The following is a 19,809-nucleotide window of genomic DNA, read 5'->3' on the forward strand; positions in this document are numbered from 1 at the left end:
GCTTCCTGGGAATTGTAGTTTAAGAACATAAGAATAGCCCCACTGGATCAGGCCATAGCCCATCTAGTCCAGCTTCCTGTATCTCACAGCGGCCCACCAAATGCCCCAGGGAGCACACCAGACAACAAGAGACCTGCAAGGCTTCCTGGGAATTGTAGTTAAGAACATAAGAACAGCCCCACTGGATCAGGCCATAGGCCCATCTAGTCCAGCTTCCTGTATCTCACAGCGGCCCACCAAATGCCCCAGGGAGCACACCAGACAACAAGAGACCTGCAAGGCCTCCTGGGAATTGTAGTTTAAGAACATAAGAACAGCCCCACTGGATCAGGCCATAGCCCATCTAGTCCAGCTTCCTGTATCTCACAGCGGCCCACCAAATGCCCCAGGGAGCACACCAGACAACAAGAGACCTGCAAGGCTTCCTGGGAATTGTAGTTAAGAACATAAGAACAGCCCCACTGGATCAGGCCATAGGCCCATCTGGTCCAGCTTCCTGTATCTCACAGCGGCCCACCAAATGCCCAGGGAGCACACCAGATAAAGGACCCGCACACCAGGAAGGACCCGCAGAGCTCCTCTGGCCAGGGATGTGCGGTGGGTGGGGAGGCCCGTGGAAGTCCCTTGAGAAGCACTGCTGCTGTGTGAGGAGCAGGTGAGGCAGGGCCGCCCCGCTGGAGTCCTTCCAGAAGCACCGCCGCCACGCGAGGCCTGCAGGCTCTCGGCTTGACGGCCCCGCCCCCTGCAGCCTCCTCAGGAGCAAGGCCCACTGAGGCCCCGGGCTTCCTCCCCGGAGGCGCGGCTGGGCTGAAGGACTGCGGGAGGCCGTGGTGTGCGGCGGGCGCGCGGGAGGAGCGAGGTCCGCTCTGCAGGTGGCGCGCTGGAGGCCGCCCGGTGCCTGCGGGGAGGGGCCAGGCCGGCAGGCCGGGGGCGGCGCTGCCGCGAGGCGGGCGTGCGAGCAGGCGAGGCGAGGCGGCGGCGGGCCCCTGCGGCGGCGGCGGAGGCAGCATGAGCAGCGGCTACAGCAGCTGGGAGGAGTCGGAGAGCGAGGAGTTCTTCTTCACCGCCCGCACCTCCTTCTTCCGCGGCGCCCCCGGCAGGGGCCCGCCCGCCGGCCCCAAGGTCAGTGCGGCGGCCCGTCCCTGCCCGCGGGCAGACGGCCGCGCTCCCCACGTGGGGCGGGTGCCGGCTGCGGACGGCACTCCTGCGCGGCGCTCCCCGGGCGCGGCTGCCTCCGCCCGGCAGCCCCTCGTGCGTGGCCGGAGCAGCGAGGCGCGGCTGGAGGACCTCTGGGTGCCCCGACCCCCTGGCGGCCCGCGGTGCCTCCGGAGGGGAGGGGGCTCCGCGCAGAGCGTGGCGCTCCGTCCCCCTCTAGCTGCGCTGCTGGTCCAGCCTGACTCGGCCGAGGTCAGCGGCTGCGTGGAGGACCGGCAAGTGTGGCCTTGGCACGTGCTTGCCCTGGCCTGCTTTGCCCACCGGTGCTCTGCGGCCCAGCTGGGCGTGCTGCTGGCGGGCACTCCAGAGTGCTTTTCCCTCTCCGGGCATCCACCGCAAGTGAGCGGCAGGAGGGTTCGAACAGGCAAGGGAAACATTTCTATCAGTGTAATTGGTCTGTGGAACTCCTTGCCACAGGGTGTGGTGACGGCGTCTGGCCTGGATGCCTTTAAAAGGGGATTGGAAAAGTTTCTGGAGGAAAAATCCATCACAAGTTGCAAGCCATGATGTGTATGTGCAGTCTCCTGATTTCAGAAGTAGGCTGGCTCCAAATGCCAGTTTGGAAACCGCAGTTACTGCAGAATGCACTGGCCTGTGTATTCGCTGGAGGCAGGCAGTTTGACTCTGTTGCCCCACTTCTCTGACACTTGCGCTGGCAGCTAATTTGTTTCCAGGCCCAATTCAGGGTGCTAGTTTTGACCTTTGAAGCCCTTATATGGCTTGGGGCCAGGGTATTGCATAACACCAGAACCTGGGGACATCCACTAAAATTGAGTGTTGGGAGGGTTAGGACAGACAAAAGAAAATATTTATTTACTCAGCATGTGGTTGGTCTGCGGAACTCTTTGCCACAGGATGTGGTGATGGCATCTGGCCTGGATGCCTTTAAGAGGGGACTGGACAAGTTTCTGGAGGAAAAATCCATTGTGGGTTACAAGCCATGATGTGTATGCGCAACCTCCTGATTTTAGAAATGGGCTATGTCAGAATGCCAGATGCAGGGGAGGGCACCAGGATGAGGTCTCTTGTTATCTGGTGTGCTCCCTGGGGCATTTGGTGGGCCGCTGTGAGATCCAGGAAGCTGGACTAGATGGGCCTATGGCCTGATCCAGTGGGGCTGTTCTTATGTTCTTATTTGAGGGACCACCTGCTTCCATACTATCTGACCCTTCTCCTCAGGTCATTGGAGTGCCCTTTTGCAAGTGCCTCTGCCTAGGGAGGTGCAAGGGACAGTGGCAAGAAATAGCGCCTTCCCTCTAGTGGTACCAACTTATGGAACTCCCTCCCTCTTGATTTAAGAACTGGTCCCTCCCTGAAGATGCTCCTTGAAGACACATCATGAACACATTTTTGTTTCAACATAAAAAAAGGCCTTCTGTTTTCTCCGCGATTTGAATTGACATCTCACTTTACAGGCTGGGTCCTCTTTTATGAGATGGTCACTGCTGTTCCTGTGCTTTATTGTAGTAGTGGCTTAATGTTGTTTTTATATTACTTTAATGTTTAGGGGCTTTAGCTTATTATGTAATTTGCTTTTAAAAGTGATTTTATTTTTTTTGTACTTCTACCTCTTTTTGTAAGCTGCCTTGGGTCCCCTGGGGAGAAAGGTGGGGTAAAAAGTACTGTTAATAAACAATAAATAAGAATAAATCAGAGTCACAGTCTGAATTTAGGCTGGGGGAAAGGGAGAAAATGGAGGGAAGGCAGCAAAGGGTGATAAGGGTAGATCTGTGTGGAGCGCATTCATCCCTTGCCTTTGAAGGCTCAAGTCAAAGGGTCTGTGGAAGAGGTGAACTGTGAGCCAGGGTTTGAAGGCCAGGGGAAAAAGTGCTTTGTGCAGATGGCCTGGGAGGGAGTTATCTGAAAGGAAGTCATTAAAGAGAACAGGAGATCTTTGGGGACCTGGAGGAGCAAAGGTCACGGTGGAGGAAAGGAGGAGGGCCCAGTTGCTGCTGTGTGGATGTGGCAGGGGAAGCATTGATGTCTGGCAGAACATGGGCTTACTCGTGACTCTTGGTAGAATATGAGAGAGGCAGATGGAGTGAGTGTGACAGTTGAAGAGTCCCGAGTCCAAGAGTTGTGGGAGAAATTCCTGTTTTGACTAAATATTAGGACGTTTCACGTATGCAGACTAGCAAAGGCCTTTGCGCCTTGCATGTGTCAGGCATCTGCAGAGTTTGGGACGTTGCTGCCCCAAGCCACAAGAATCCTCTGCAAAACGAGCTGTGTGTTTTTGACAGAAGGATGATGCTGGCCTAGCTGAGCCAGAGTGCTGTGAGGCTTTCTGGGATCCCACATGTGGAGGGTTTAGGGGCAGTGCAGTGACGGGCTCCCTGTGGGACCATTTGTGCCAGTGCTGATGAAGAAGATGCTGCTCTTTATTTATTTATCACATTTTCATACTGCCCTTCCTCCACAGAGCTCAGGGCGGTGTACAGGCCACTCCCCATATTTTTTCCTCACAACAACCCTGTGAAGTAGGTGAGGCTGAGAGAAAGTGACTGGCCCAGGGTCACCCAGGAAGCTTTCTGGCTGAGGGGGGATTTGAACCTGTATCTTCCAAGTCTGAGTCCACCTCTCCAACCACTACACCACCCTGGCTCTTTACAGCTGGGGTCTCCATCTTCAGCCTCTCAGTTTTCCCTTCAGGATGTTGAAACCAGTGGGATGGTTCTATTTCAAGGTATTTGCAGCCTTTTAGAAATAGGTGGGCAGAACCTGCCAGGTGAGGCAGTATGACAGGCTGGACCAAGGGCCTTGGAATTTAGGAAAACCTTACTACTATAAAAAATGAACTGTGGCCCAATCCTGTGCTGGCTGGCCAGGCGCCCGTGTGCTGCCCATTGTGGTGAAGGCTCTTTTATAGCAATTGCAAAGCGGGCTCTGCTGATAAGTGCTTTCGGGCTGCTGACAAGGAGGTTGGAATGGCATCTTGCACACCAGTGGATGGCCAAAGACCCATTGGAGCAGATAAGACCATGCAGGGGTTGGAACGGGGCAGGGGAAGGCAGAACGGGGGAGGAGTGGGTGGAATGGAGCACTGTGCCAAATCGTGGCTGCCTTACTGGGTCAGTGCAGACTTGTGCCAGCGATTGAGCGGATGCAAGTCTGAGTTGACCCATAGCAAGTTGACCCCAGCAGTGCTGGGGTACCTTGAGGATGACTCCAGTGGCCAAAAATCCCTTGTGGTATACAGCCTGCACCAGCACTGCTGCATCACCACAGTGGAATTTAAAGCCCAATCCTATACATGTCTACTCAGAAGTAAACCCCATTATAGTTAATTGTGTTTACTCCCAGATGAGTATGGATAGGATTGCAGCCTAAGTTAGGATGCTCCGTATTCACACCTTAGGAGCTAAAGGTTTGTAGCCAGCAAACTACTAGTTTGTAGCTGACTAGACGCCTCTTCCCACTGAGGTGGTACCTATTTATCTACTCACATTTTTACATGCTTTCAAACTGCTAGGTTGGCAGGAGGTGGGACAAGCAATAGGAGCTCACTTCATTGCACGATTTGAGCTGCCAACCTCATGGTCAGTAGGCTCATCAACTCAGCAGTTTAACCAGCGGCGCTACCACGTCCCTTTCCACAACTTACTGGTAGGTAATTTAAAAATGAATTTAAAATTCATGAATTTAAAAATGAAAAATTTAAAAATGAAACCTTGGCCTTTGGGTTCTTTTCTTTCTGACCCCAGCATTGCCACACTATAACTGTACTTTGTTAATCTTTATTTTTTAAGGTAGCATTATTGAAAGCTGTGCATGCAGCATGTACATAGGTGTTTAGTAAGTTTTTTCTTTTTGATTCTCTCATGCCGTAAAACGGAAGTTTGTTGTCTTATTGGATGGCAAGTTGTGCATAAATGCCTGGGCACGTACAATTGTTTGCTGACTACTGTTTGAGCAGCCCGCTTGGAGGCAGGCTGTGCAGCATGGCCTTTCCCAGTTGGAAGAGACACTTGGCCAACAGTCTGAGGCAAAGAGGCAAAGAAGGAAGGCCCACAGCCAGGGAGACAGACCAGGGACAGACTGCACTTGCTCCCGGTGTGGAAGGGATTGTCACTCCCGAATTGGCCTTTTCAGCCACACTAGACGCTGTGCCAGAACCACCATTCGGAGCGCGATACCAGAGTCTTTTGAGACTGAAGGTTGCCAACAACTGTTTTTAATTAAGGAACTGAGCAGCTTTTGCTTGATCAGTGGCTGTTGTGTGGTAGCCCAGTGGAGTAGTCTTGTAGTAGTTTTCTACATGTTCCCCACACATGCATCATGAACTATAACCCAGGAATGTACTTAAACAACCATATGACTTCCACAGGCTGAACTGTAATGCAAATTGAGTAATTCAATGTGTCACCAGTTTAATGAATTGGTCTTAAGCTCTCTTCCTCTCCTCCACACAGCAAGAGCAAAGTTGGAATAATATCTCTCTCCTTTTGAGCACCTGAATTGTTTTTGTAATGCTCAAGGGGCACTGAAGAAAGGGAGTTTTGTGTGGGCTCCAGTATTTGTTTTTGTTAAGGAAGCCTGTGTTGTTCCTGCTTCTGCAGTTTGTGTGCCTGGATTTCCCTTTGGCGTAGGGGAGGAGCACTTTGACACTGAGGTCAGAGGAAGCAGCAAATCTAAATCACTCCACCCATCTGCTTGCACTCCAGTTACAGTGCCCAGCCCATGCTATCCTGGTGGAGTTGGCACTGTAGATTGTTGGCACTTCTGCTGCGTGCGTGAGTGTACACAGATCTGTCTTTGTTTTAACTTCAGAAGTTATTGAGAAAGTCCTGTACAATTTGGTTATTTCCCAGTGTAAGAAATAAGAGCATGAGCCTCTAGTCTCAGTGGAAGAAGGCTGCAGTGTGCTTGGGAGCTCATCCCATGATGCAGAGGAGGCTGTGTGTCCTAAGGGCAGAGATCCTTCTTCCCAGATGGTCCTAGAGTGGGAAATCAAGATCCAGTCCTTAGTTTGCTGAACTGCAGGGATGAACTCCGCCATCTTAGTTCTGCCTAACATGCATCCCAAATCCCAGTCTGCACTAAAAGCTGACTTGGTTTGGCAAACTTGGTATACTGCTAACATTGTGAACTTGAATTAAGCTATTTCTGCACAATGTTGCATATATGCAAAAGGGATCAAACGTGTATATCTGTGGGCTGGACAAAAATGGGTAAATGTAATCTTATGGGGATTGTTCACAGATGCTTTATTAAGCACTTTGGCACAAAATGGCAATCAAAATTTTGATTGAGGCAATCAAAATGGTCTCACTCCTGTCTGTAAAGAAGGAATAAAATCTTTATTGTGTTGAAAATACTCACCAGGCTGTAGGGAAAAGGCAGCCTCTGTTGAGTGGCATTGGAGAGGTAAAGGAAGGTTGTACCAATATTGTAATAAGGAGAGTCATGACCATGAAATTGGATATTGGTACATCTTCTGGGAGCAAGTTTCACTGAACTCCATGGGACTTACTTCTAAGGAAACATGCATAGGATTGTGCTGTAGAGATTTTTTGACTTCATAGAGTTTACATTCAGTTGTCAGCATCAGTATCCACCTTGTTGCTTGTGGAGCATTGAGTAACTCCAGAACCACCTTGGGTTAAGGAGCCAAATAACATCTTCCCGATGATCCATTTCTATTTAAAAGAGGAACCTGCTGTGTCCCAACAGAACAGGCAGAGAGCGAGCAAGTAGTAGTAGTAGTAGTAGTAGTAGCAGCAGCAGCAGCAGCTTCAGTGATATGGGACTGATGGGCTGGAAGTAAAGATTCAGGATTCAGGACTGAGAACTGGGAGTGAACCCTGAGCCCCTGAGAGAGGGGGTGAGCTGATGAAAGGTTGACATGAAGTGGGATTGTGTGATTCCTGCTGCCTGGATCCATTGGGATTGATGACTGACTGCTCATTGGCAAATTGGTCCCCTTCTCCTGTCATTTTTTATGCGTGATCTATGTAGGTGGTATGTTCTGCTTGCTGTGCCGGTGGTTGATTAGATGGACTCAGAAGATGGGCCCTGTTGGGAGAGTTTGTGTTTCTTTTCATGAGGGAGCTTGGCAGTGGAGAGGGGTACCACTGTTACGAGAGTGACGGACCATGGGAGACATGGAAGTGGGGGTTGGACAGGCTGTTCCAAGAGAAGGAGGGTCCATCACAGACAGATTGTTCCTCTTTCTGGTCCCTCTCTGATGACTGAACTGGGCAGTGATTCCTTGAACCTGCAGCCGCTGCTTTTGAACACCAGTTCAGTAAATAATAAAACCTACACATCCAGGATCTCAACCTTAATCCTAAAGTAGGATGCCAACCTGCTGGGTAGTATGGAGATCTGGTTAGATGAGGCTGGTGGAGTAGGTCTCAGCTAGCTTTGTCCACCAGGTGGGGTGGTTAGGGTGGGGTACCATCAGTATGTTGATCACCCAGCTCTGTCCTTTTCACCAGATACCAGCGTGGCTTTTGGGGCCCTGGATCGTTGCCTGGGGGTGGTTGGAACTGGGATGAAGGTTAACAAACAGGGATTAAATCTGGTCAAGAAAGAAATTCTGTTGGTTTGGAAATCCACAGTGCAGGTGCTAGAATATGGTGCTGCTCTGAATGCACTTGCCCTCCCTCTGAAGGAGCAGGTCTGCAGTTTGGGGCTTTACCTGGATTCGCAGCTGCTCCTGGATTTCCAGGTGGTGGCTGTGGCCAAGGAGTCTTTTGCCCAGTTTTGGCTGGTGTGCCAGCTTCGACCATGTTTGGATTGTTTGGACCTCGCCACGGTGATCCATGCTATGGTGACATCAAGATTAGACTATTGTAATTCACTCTGTTTAGGGCTGCCCTTGAAAATGGTTCAGAAACTGCAGTTTGTGCAGAGTGTGGTGACTCTTGTGATTGCCGGAGGTAGGCGATTCAGCTCTGTTGGGTCACTGCTCTGCTGGCCGTACTGGCCACCGGTTTGTTTCCAGGCCAAATTTGAAGTGCTGGTGTTGACCTTTCAAGCCCTACATGGCTTGGGGCCAGGGTATTTGAAAGATCACTTGCTTTCTTCTGTATAATCCTGTTCATCTCCTCAGGTAATTGGAGAAGGCACTCTTACAGGTGCCATTGTTTATGGAAATGGGAGGAGCAGTGACAGAAGTAGGGCCTTTCCACTAGTGGCACCAAGACCCTCCCTCTCAGTTTATGAACTGCTTACTCCTTAGACGCTTTCGAAAGATGTTTCTCTTTAGACTAACCTTTTCAGTTCGTGGGTTTTTAAGTATTAGATGTCTGCAGGTTTTTTATTGGGATGTCATGTAGATTAGGTTGTATAGTCCTTTCTTAAGAGGTGGCTGTTACTGCTGGTCTGTGTTTTATTTGTAATGTTTTAAAGGTGTTTTAATGTTAATATTGTAAACTGTAATTTTTTTATGGCTCTGTAAGCTGCTTTGGGTGCCACCTGGGGAGAAAAGTAGGGTGCAAAATGAGTAAATAAATAAAACAATAGGAGGACATGGTTTTGTTGGTTGTTATGCTGTCAGTAGGGTCTTTTGCTTGTTGCAGGGGCTGTAACTGGTCTGGCAATGGTGAGAGAGAGACTCTGCTGTTAAGTCTTTCTAGGGTCATTTACTTCTTCAAATAAAGTCAATGTACAGGTAATTTTAGGATTTGCAGTATGCAAGATAAAGCAAACTGTTTCACTCCCCAAACCAATGTGGCTGCATGAGCACTATTAATTTTCAGTGGTTCTTAACCCATTTAAACTTTCAAATTGACCTCCCAATTATTATCTATGTCTGGATTTGACTTCACTTCAACAGAATTATTGTTAGGGCCTTTTCAACCTTGTCTTTCACGATTCTACATCTTTGAAAAAAAAGATTTGCTTGGATTTTATGATTGGATATTTGCCATTTGAACAAGTTCCCCTCTTTGCCCTTATAAAAACACAGCATTTGGGTGTTCAGCCAGGTGTATGATCTAATTGGCTGATTTCCTATATAAAGCTAGTGTAGCCAGCAGATATTAACTTCAGTTTACAAAGGTAAAAATGTACTGATTATCAGTACAAAAATGTACTGATTATTTCAGTACATTTTGGGGAGTGAACCTCCATATATAGGCTTTGGTTCTAAAGAGGGCTTTCATTATAACTGTTAAATGCCTTGATTCAGTTGGGCAGTGCATGGGTTAAAAATAATAAAGGAGTGAAACTTTGGATTGCAGTTGAGCAGAACTGCTGTAAAGCATCATCAGGTCACATGCCCTGATTTGTAAGTGAAAAAGGCCATACTACATCAGCAATACCTGTGTACCAGGTTCAGACGGAAAGAAGGATGGCAGAATTGGCACAGATGGCCATTGAACACTGTTCGTGCTTCCTCTTCTGGGCGTGGCTGCCTGGGAGAAGAGACGGTGTCCTCGCCCAGCCACAGTGAAGTCTCAGCTGGGGGGATGTGGGTTTATTTGTATGTCAGTCGCTTGTATGCTACTCTTTGACCAATATTTCTGGAGCACTTTGTGGCCAAAGTCACTTAACTTTCTCCTCCTCCTCTTTGGGCTCCCAGCTAGCTCCTTTCATACAGGGATGACTCCTTCAAGAAGTTGGTGGCAACTCAGCAAATGGCTGCCAAGCCACACCAAAATGTGTGGATCCTTGCCTTGATCCCTACTTGATCACAGGCAAATGTAACCCGATAATAAGCAATCAAGTGTCAATATTTGTCTGGTCATTTGACCAGCCTTAACATTTTGATGTGCTCCGGGACTGTGACATTTATATCATATACTTCCTAGTTATGGGACAGCAATGGGTGGGGAGAGCATAGACAATGGAGCACTCTTGTATAAGCAGACTGGAGAAAGGAAAGTTCTGAACCCAATATGAAGACAGGAAAAGATCTTGCATTGCAGGATTAATGAAAGCAATTTATGGAGTGGTCTGACACTGCCTAGAATGTTGTTCCAAATTTATGGGCAGTGTTAAATTAAATGCTGTTCTTGTCTAGAGACAGGCTTGAAAGTTATTGCAGTTACCCTGATGAATTTTGGATTTTTCTATCACAACACTTCAGCTCTAACTAATTGTAATAAAGGACAAACCATATTAATATGAAAATGGAGCATGTTTGGTTTTATCCTGCAAGCTTTTCCCTCTGAGTCCTGCTTCATTTATCAACGTAATAATTTGACTGTTAGAAGAACAAGACCTAAAAATAGGATATAGTAACTTGCCATCAGTCATTGGGGATTATGAAAATACTCTTACTTGAATCTGCCTGTAGAAGGTACAAGTGACTTGCGTGGGATTAAGACTGTTCCATTTCATAGAAAGAACAGCCTCATGTTGGGATGTGCTGTGTAACTCTCTGGTTACCATAGAGGGGTAAAAACAGCTTCCTTGTGAATGGTCTAACCTTTTTACAGCTCAGTCCTGAGCTGCCCAGGGTGCAGGGCTGCAGTAGGGCCAAAAATGGCTGCCTCTGCATCCTGCATGCTCAGGGCAGTTGCCGGCAGCTCCTCAGGAGGGGGATTTCCGTTCCCCTCTCCCTGGTAAAGCGCGTAGCCCCACCATGGGGCTATTTGATTCACCGCCAACCTTTGTGTCGAGTGGCGAGCCTCAGGATCCGGTGTAGCTTTGTCTCTGTCCCACCCACTCCCTCCCCCCAGAACACCTCCTCCCCACACTCTGCCCACCTCCCCCCTCTCTGGAACTCCTCCTCCACACCTCCCCCCACACCCCCACCTATCTCTCTGCAGCATGGCAGTCCTTGTGACTGCCAAATGGCGGAGCTCTGGCGCTTGCCTGGCCCTAGGGCCTGCAAACGTGCCTTAAGTTTGAAGCAGTTTGCACCGCCGGCACACACTGTTCAGGATTGGGCTATTAATTAGCAGGTTGGCACCTGGTTGATGGGAGCCATTGATAATAAGCTTTGGAAACGGGCTTGTTCAAAGGGGAATCTGGGTTTTTGCCAGTTCGGTGGTGATCTCCCAAGTCATGCACAGCATGAATTGATGCTCAGAGATGAAACTTAACTTGCAAAAATATTGAATGACCTCTCCGCTATGAAGAAAAGCTCAAAGAAAAATAGTTTGGTGCATCCTTTGTTGGCAAAAAATAACAAACCCTCTCTCTACATATTTCCGCTTCCAATTGTCTACATAACTTGTGTTTCATCTTGGCAGGATGTTATTTGGATTAGATTTGTTCTGTTAACAACCTTTCTGATTGTGAATATGCTTTTTTATGTAGCAGTGTTCACTGTTGTTAGTTAGGCCCAATAGTCAGCTGTCTACTGGAATTACTCCACTGTCAGTAGGCAAGTGTTAAATTGCATTTACCAGTTCAATTCATTGTATACATTTGAATTGAAGATGACACCGTTCAGGGGTGAGCAGGGAGGTGGCTAAGTTTGCAGACAACACCAAACTTTTCCCAGTGGTGAAGACTAGAAGTGATTGTGAGGAGCTCCAGAAGGATCTCTCCAAACTGACAGAATGGGCAGCAAAATGGCAGATGCGCTTCAATGTCAGTAAGTGTAAAGTCATGCACATTGGGGCAAAAAATCAAAACTTTAGATATAGGCTGATGGGTTCTGAGCTGTCTGTGACAGATGAGGAGAGAGATCTTGGGGTGGTGGTGGACAGGTTGATGAAAGTGTCGACCCAGTGTGCTGCAGCAGTGAAGAAGACCAATTCTATGCTTGGGATCATTAGGAAGGGTATTGAGAACAAAACGGCTAATATTATAATGCCGTTGTACAAATCTATGGTAAGGCCACACCTGGAGTATTGTGTCCAGTTCTGGTCGCCGCATCTCAAAAAAGACATAGTGGAATTGGAAAAGGTGCAAAGAGAGCGACTAAGATGATTACTGGGCTGGGGCACCTTCGTTATGAGGAAAGGCTACAGCATTTGGGTCTCTTCAGCCTAGTAAAGAGGTGCCTGAGGAGGGACATGATTGAGACATACAAAATTATGCAGGGGGTTGACAGGGTGGATAGGGAGATGCTTATTACTCTCTCACATAACACCAGAACCAGGGGACATCCGCTAAAATTGAGTGTTGGGAGGGTTAGGACAGACAAAAGAAAATATTTCTTTACTCAGCGTGTGATTGGTCTGTGGAACTCCTTGCCACAGGATGTGGTGATGGCATCTGGCCTGGATGCCTTTAAAAGGGGATTGGACAAGTTTCTGGAGAAAAAATCCATTTCATGCCATGATGTGTATGCGCAACCTCCTGATTTTAGAAATGGGCTATGTCAGAATGCCAGACGCAAGGGAGGGCACCAGGATGCAGGTCTCTTGTTATCTGGTGTGCTCCCTGGGGCATTTGGTGGGCCGCTGTGAGATCCAGGAAGCTGGACTAGATGGGCCTCTGGCCTGATCCAATGGGGCTGTTCTTATGTTTTTATGTAAGGTACTAAAATTGTCAAGGCACACCATCAGTTTCTGGACAATTGACTAGGCACAACTTGCTATTGGTGGGGGCTCATATCCTCAATGGTCCTATTAATAAATGACCCTCCACCAAATTCCCGTGGCACACCTGGGGACCATTCACGGCACACCAGTGTGCCACGGCACAGTGGTTGAAAATGGCTGATTTAAGTGAGCATACCAGAGCAGATGTATGGAATATTCAGCTGATGAGATGAGATTTGTCCCACTCTCCCCAACATGCTTGGGATTGTTTGCTAAAAATGGATCTTGCTCAAGGTATAAAGTCCAAGATACCTGGCCTGGGGGGGGGGGGGGGAGTGGTCAAAACATTTGGACTGCTGTGCTGCCTTATTTGATGCAGCTCTTCACTAAAGCTATAAGTTCTAGTTGTTGGGAATATTGACCAGTATTAGGACGCAGGATTAGGTGAGTGTGGGATTGCTCATTTTACAGTGCGCTCTGACGCCTGTTGACTCCAGAGTAATTCTGCTTTGCAACAGATTGGAACCATCTGCCTTGTCCAGTCGTACGCTCTCCTTTTGCAGGTGGAGGGTGTACAGTCATTTATCAGGGATATTGTTGCCTGATCCAGGGGCCTCCAAGGTTCCTTCCAATTCTGACTTCCTGTGATTCTAAGGCCCGCTGTGTTCAGCAGGACTTTTGTGCATAGAACTACAGACTGCACACTTACATGGGAGAAAGCCTCATTGACAGTTGCTTCTAAATAAACATCCATAAGATGGTGATATTAGTTTCCTATGTTAACTATGTGCATGAATTTGGTGGTGCAATTGCTGACATTTAATTTGAAAATCTTTATAAAATGCAGAGTTGCAGTCTTCATAACTGTAAGTAATAACAGGGAAACACAAATCCTTGGCTTTGCTTCTTATCCTTGAAAGAAAATGAAAAGTAATTTTTAAAAAATCAGCTGTGCTTTAAACCTGTATGTTGTTGAGATCTGATTATCAACTTCAGTAAAAAATCATCTGCATCCAGCTTTTCAAATGTTGATAAGTGATTACCATTTATAAGACTCTTGTCACTTTAATGGTGAACTTCTGATGTTCTACTTTGAAAACTTAATGTTTGACTTAAGGAAAGGTGGAGCAGCAGCATTTCCTTGTGCCTTTTGATTTCCTGTGCATGCAAATAGGGAAATTGCTGCTTAAAAAATAGGAAAAAAGTGCTGGACTCTGTGATACAAAAATGAGCACACAATATTCCATGTACCCTCAAGAACAAAGCCCCTCTTGCTTGCTGTGTTTCCTGATGGCCTCTTTCCGGAGCTGTTAGAATAACTTTTTTGTTTACAACCTGACTCAGTGGCTCTTGTCCAAGAGCAATGTACCTACTTTGTCTTGGTTTTTGTTTAGTTTCACTTCTGCTGCAGCAGACCTTGAAGCAGACTTTTCATTCCTGAGAGTAGCTCAGATGTGATGATTGCCGCAACCTCTCTGCATCTCCTCCTTAACACGTTGGCCATTGCTGCTTCCACCGTACATTCCTGCAGATTGCTGTATAAATAGCTTTTAAAGCTGCTGGGGATTTTCTGCTCATCATAATTAGTGTAGACCTTGGGACTATGTTGCAGTGCCGCCATTGCAAAGCTGCAGTGGGGTCCCTCATAAGTGAGGCAGTGCAAAATGCAATCATTGCCACTGAGAGTGAATGCCTTGTCTGTGCTCTGGACCATTTAGCATGACTTGGCCAGGCAAGTGGCAGAGTGTACAGTCCTTGTGTATTTTCCAGGCACAAAAACACACATTAAATACAGTTTTTCACAATAGAGTCTTAAGGACTGCATACAGAAAACAAAGCCCTGTTTATGTTGTACCTGGATCTGATTGTAGTGATTGAGTAGGGCGAAACAGTTGGAGAAAGCTTTGAAACACAAAGGAGTTGATCATCCTGCTTTGGGCAGTTCCTGCTGGTCTCCATGACTTGAGAGGACTTCTGTGGTCCACTCCCAAGGAAGTTGGGTGTGGCTACAAAAGTTCTTTCTGAGTCTGAGTGACTCCTAGCTAAACCCTCAAGGTGTCTGCTGCTGCTGTTTCTCCAAAGAGATGTTTGGGATTCACATGTGCCTTATAAGCAACAGATAATCAGTCCCACACATGGGCCAGCAATTTGTCCAATATCAGAAGATCCCCATTGCCTGTAGAATGTAATAGTTTGTACCCAAATTGAATTGCAGCCCCCAGTTTCTCTTCTGCATACTCAGGTGACTCTGTGCCTGACCTGCCTCTTCCTTTAAGAGGAAATGGTTCATATGAGGGGTCAGACCTCTGAAGGTGTGCTGCTCTTTAGGAGTAGCAGTGTGTGGCTATTCTGTGAAGTTTCTGCCCCTTGCAACTGAAAGATGCCATGCGCTCTGTCCAAAGAGAGGATTGTCTAACTCCAGAGATGGCAAACTGCCGGCATTAAAACACCGTGCTGCCTGCCGCCTGGCTCCAGCCCTGGCTAGTTGGCACATGCTTTTCAGCAAGACAGATGTGCGTGTTGTGGGCTGATGTGGGGAAAATTTTTTTACAAGGACTGGAAAGAGCCCTTTGAGCGACCTGCATCCTCCTAGGCCTTTCTGCTTGAATGGGTGGGATTATACCTTAAACCCGTGTAGCCCCTGCTGAGTGCTCTGGTTCATTTTGGACTGAATAAGAAGAGCATGGAAATCCTCGTATTCCTGTCCAGCATCACCCTCTCCTTGCCCACTCTGCTCTTATCAGTATAGGAAAATATGTTCTCTCCCCTGCCTTCCTGGCACTTGCAGAAGGCCTTGACTGATGCACTCCTCCTGGATGACTGTCATGGATATGTACAGTTCAGGCCTAGTAGCATTGCAAGGCCTGAACCAAGCTAAAACAGTAACACAGAAGTGACTTGCATTTCCTAGCTGCTAGGATTTACAACTCAGTGGAAGGTGATTATGTAGCACCTAGGCAACCAGAAAGATGCTCATGAAGGATGGAATGCAGCTGCAGATCTCCAGGGGGGAGGGAAGAGCTGAGAGGGCGAGCTTCCAGCCCCACTTCTGGAGGACAGGGTCTCTTGGTGAGAGAGGAGGTGGGTGCACATCCTGCCCCACCAGGACCATGTGGCCTCTTAGGTAACTGAGGATCTACAAAAGAAGCTGATCCAGGTGAGAGTCAGAGATTAATAGAGTTAGCCAGTTAGCTTTGTTTTTTTATGCTGATATGTTTCCTAGAAGTTTTATGCCTCTAGCATTTGCTGCCTTTTGTAACTTTTAGTAACCCTATGTATTTAATAAAGTAGAAAATCTTTTTACCATGTTGGTTCATTGTCTGTTGAGGACAAAGGTTCAGAATCCTGCCTAGCCGTTCAGCAAGCTACCAAAAATCCTCATTGTGGACTAAAAACTTGAGGACTGAGACTTTAAGTAAAGAAAGTGCTCAGTGCCTACAAGGGATCTAGTTAAGCCTAGAGGGTCTCGGGTTCCCTGGACTGAGGCACTGGCTCTTACAGGGTGGTGGCAGTACTACCAAACAGGGATCTTTGAGGGCTCTAGGGTTCAGAACCAACAACTCTGAGCACCCCAAAATCCTGGGCGTGAGACCTAAGTGTACGACAATGACCCATGTAAATACTGCTCTCTGCATGGACTCCTCCAGTTCTTCCCTCCTCCCACTTGCACCTTGCGGCTTGAAGCAGCTGCCTTCTCTTCCTGCCACACTTCCCCCCCCCCATTCTGTTTTGTACTGCTGTAGCCTCACTAGCTAGCTCTGCACATACCATTGCAGAAGGCATCAGTCGGGCAAAAACTCTGTGCTGTGCTCAGCTTTCTGTGAACACATTTTCTTGAGTAGCGGTTCTGCCTCTTGAGCAGAAAAGAGACCAGATATTTAAGCAACCAGGTAATGATTACCCTTTTGGTAATGACACCTGCAATATACCTGTTTTGCATCATAGCCTGGAATAACCACTTCTTTGTGAACACACCTGGAATTTCTGCAATTTCCAGCCAGGATTGTTCAATAGTGGACAGAAGGTTTTGAGTGCTTGTTGGCTGGTTTGGGGCAAGTTGCTGTGTGTGTGTCTCTCTCTCTCTGTGCCACAGATGTGCCACCTTGAGCATCCTGGGGAAGAAGTGGGCCACTGTGAGATACAGGAAGCTGGACCAGATGAGCCTGTGGCCTGATCCAGTGGGGCTCTTCTTATGCTCTTTTGAGAAGAGGGAAATGCAAAACCTGGTAGATAAATGTTCAAAGTTTGGGCCTGTGCTCTTTGTCACAAAGGACCAAATGCCAACCAGAGAGGGGCATCAGAGAATGTATTTATGTCTGATTTTCCAAGACACTGTGAACCATCTACAGAAGACCACCTGACAGACAATCCTATCCAGGTCTACTCAAAAGTCAACCCCAATGTGTTAATTTGGGCTTTTGCCTATGGAAGTGTGCATAGGATTGCAGCCTGAATGTGTCTGAAAGGCTCATTCCAGCAAAACGAAATTCCCCTCCCCCCTTTTATATAAAAGAGGTATAAAACCTGAGGTTCCTCCTGCTAGATATCAAGTGCCAGGACTCTCGGTGCTGCTCTTGCGCTTTGTCTTCCAACTTTAAACAACCAGCTCTGTTTAGAACTGGGTCGTGTGCCAGCAGTCAAAGCACAGCCATATAGGGTCTGACAGGACGGGTTTTGGAATGAGATTGTGATAAACTGGATCAGTGACTTGAATATAGCATAGAAGTCTTGCTGTCAGGAACAGACCAGTTGTGTACTGGTTCACTTTATTTTGAATTAACTGAAGTAGGCTACATCCCCCCCCCCCTTTAAAGGAAAGAGCATATGGACTGGTTTATATGTAGCTGGGTTGGGATTCCTTGGGGTTGCAGCAGCATAGCTACAGGGGAGGCTGTGTGGTAAGTATTTCAGGCACCCCAACTTGCAGTGTAAGTAGCCTCTTCCACTCTCCATCAGACCCATTCTGGGCAATCGCTGTCCCCGACAATGAGTGGGAGGGGCTGCTTACACAGCGCGTTATGGCGCTTGCAATACTTACTGCACCACCCTCCCTGCAGCTAGGCTACTGATTCCTTGTCAGGTGTGCATGCGGGGGATAAATAGGAGGATGCCTGTTTAGTCATTGTCTTAACCCCTTTATCTGTAAGAACGTCAGTGACAAAACTAAGGACACAGAACTCCCCAATGATGTGACCAGATCAAGTGATACTTAAAGCATGAGAGTTTTGAGAGATGCTACCTCTATTATCTTATTCAACAGCTGTTGAATAATCCCATAGTGTTCAAGGGCAGTCTTGGAAGTTTATGGTCCAGCCTACACAGGAGATGAAGGAGAGCTGGAGTCTAGATACTCATAATAGTTAAAGTGGAAACAGTTTATCTGGAAGATAGTAATGTTCAATGCAGTTCCTGACCATGTCTGAGTTATTTTAGTCCTGTATTACTAGTGCCTGCCTAGAAGGTTTTCAAGTTAAGGCTATTAAAGAAATCCTCTTGGTTATTAAAACTGAGAGCTGAGAGGGCTTCAGACTATATATGGTATTTGTGCTAATGATGGAAATATATTTATAGCATTTCATTTTCAGTGCATATTAGAAACCAATGCTTTTTGGGAGGTATCCCATGCCTAGGGGAAAGATGTACAGAGGATTGTGAAACTCAATATATCACATGGAATAAGCTTTTTTGGGGGGGACGGACAGACAGGGATGATCTCTATCCCTTACTTTTTCAAACCAAGCTATATCTTGGTACTGGATGTCCAATACATGTTGTTTTTTTAAGTAACCTACGATGATATATAATTTGTAGCTTATCATGTTGGTTTTGGTCATTTGGTAGATGGAGTTACATTTGGGGGAGAAAAACATGAATAATGTCACCATTTGAAGGATGGTAAAGTGTTTCTTTTGGGGTGGCAGGACACTAAAGGAATTATTTGCAATTAATTTTTCTTGAAAATGCCTTTTAAACAAAAAACCAGTGTCTTTAAATAGTAGTTATTTGCAGCCTTTCTTTTAAAAAAAATTTTTTTTTCCAAAATAAAAACAAACAACAAATATAACAAACACAAACTCAATACACTCAATACTTTTAAATCTGCTTTTCTTCAAAGAGCTGAGGCAGGAATGTTAGCCTCCTACTAAGGCATCCCAATTTCACCCAGTAATCTTTGCAACTGAGCAACCTTAAATTGGGCATGTCAGTCTTGCCCTTTCCTGCCACTACACACAATGCATTTACCGGTCCTTTGCAAATATACTCATCTGTAACTAAGAGCCCAATCCTATTTTCCCCTCCCCGCCAATGCAGCAGTGCTAAAATGGCTGTTGTTGCATCCTACGTTGTGGGGGGGCAGTTGCAGACATCTCCTTTGGGTAAGGGTACACAGGGATTTGTACTCCTGTCGATCATATCTGGAGTTGGTTGCTTTTGGGGTGTCTTTGGATGAGACAGAAGGTAGGAACACAACTGACCTACACATCCTTTTACCAAAGCCCAGAGGTGTGCTTTTTAGTAAATACCTTCAAGGTGCACAGAGCATGGAAGAGTGAGTCATTTGTGTTTCTGATCTCTGTCTCATCCACAGTCATCCCTTGTGGTATTTAATTCCACTGTCTTGTATTATGGAACGAGAATTGGAGCGAGCATCTTTCAGTGTCAACTTTTGTGGCAGGTTCTAAAATACTGAAAAATGTAGTAATAGTATCCACATAAAAAATAGGCACTGTACAGGAAGAAATGGCTATAAAAACTATCTGTTTTGCTATAGGATGTTCAGAAAGAGAGAGAAACTCACAATTACCTCACGAAAGAAGCTATCAAGGAAAAAGTCCATATGTACAATTCTGATGTAACTGACAAGCTAAAGATGACCTTGGTAAGTTTTACCTCGTATAGGTGTTATTGTGGGAGTATATAATGGGGGCATGCTGAATCATCACTGTGTTTTTGACATTGCATCTTTTCTCGTGTGTGCATGTTTGTTTGGGGGGAGGGTTGTGTTTTTTAAGACTGTGAGCCCTTTGGGGAGGGGGAACCATTTTTTCTTTCATTTTGTTATGTAAGCCACTTTAAACTGTTTTGTTTAAAAGTGGTATATAAATATTATTTATAATAGTGTATTATTAATACCCATTTCTTGTCCTTCAAGAATTAAGTATTTGAAGTACTCCTGTACAGCAGTGAGGACTGGTCGTAATGGCTT

At 46.8% G+C, this 19,809-nt stretch overlaps 1 protein-coding gene across 2 annotated transcripts in view; it reads left to right on the forward strand.

Annotated features, from left to right (window-relative positions):
* Positions 1-958: 958 nt before the first annotated feature.
* Positions 959-19,809, forward strand: part of RASSF3 (Ras association domain family member 3) — a 28,783-nt gene continuing 9,932 nt past the window's right edge. Inside the window, exons 1-2 of one of the 2 annotated variants that reach the window (XM_066634541.1) lie at positions 959-1,122; positions 19,375-19,482. In XM_066634541.1, coding sequence (XP_066490638.1) covers positions 1,009-1,122; positions 19,375-19,482 — 222 coding nt within the window. In that variant the 5' untranslated portion in view covers positions 959-1,008. Of the gene's footprint in view, positions 1,123-1,410; positions 1,580-19,374; positions 19,483-19,809 lie in introns of those variants that run through there. The other variant, XM_066634542.1, reaches the window with a different exon arrangement.

Source organism: Tiliqua scincoides, chromosome 7 (genome assembly GCF_035046505.1).
Source record: "Tiliqua scincoides isolate rTilSci1 chromosome 7, rTilSci1.hap2, whole genome shotgun sequence".
NCBI classification, from domain to species: domain Eukaryota; kingdom Metazoa; phylum Chordata; class Lepidosauria; order Squamata; family Scincidae; genus Tiliqua; species Tiliqua scincoides.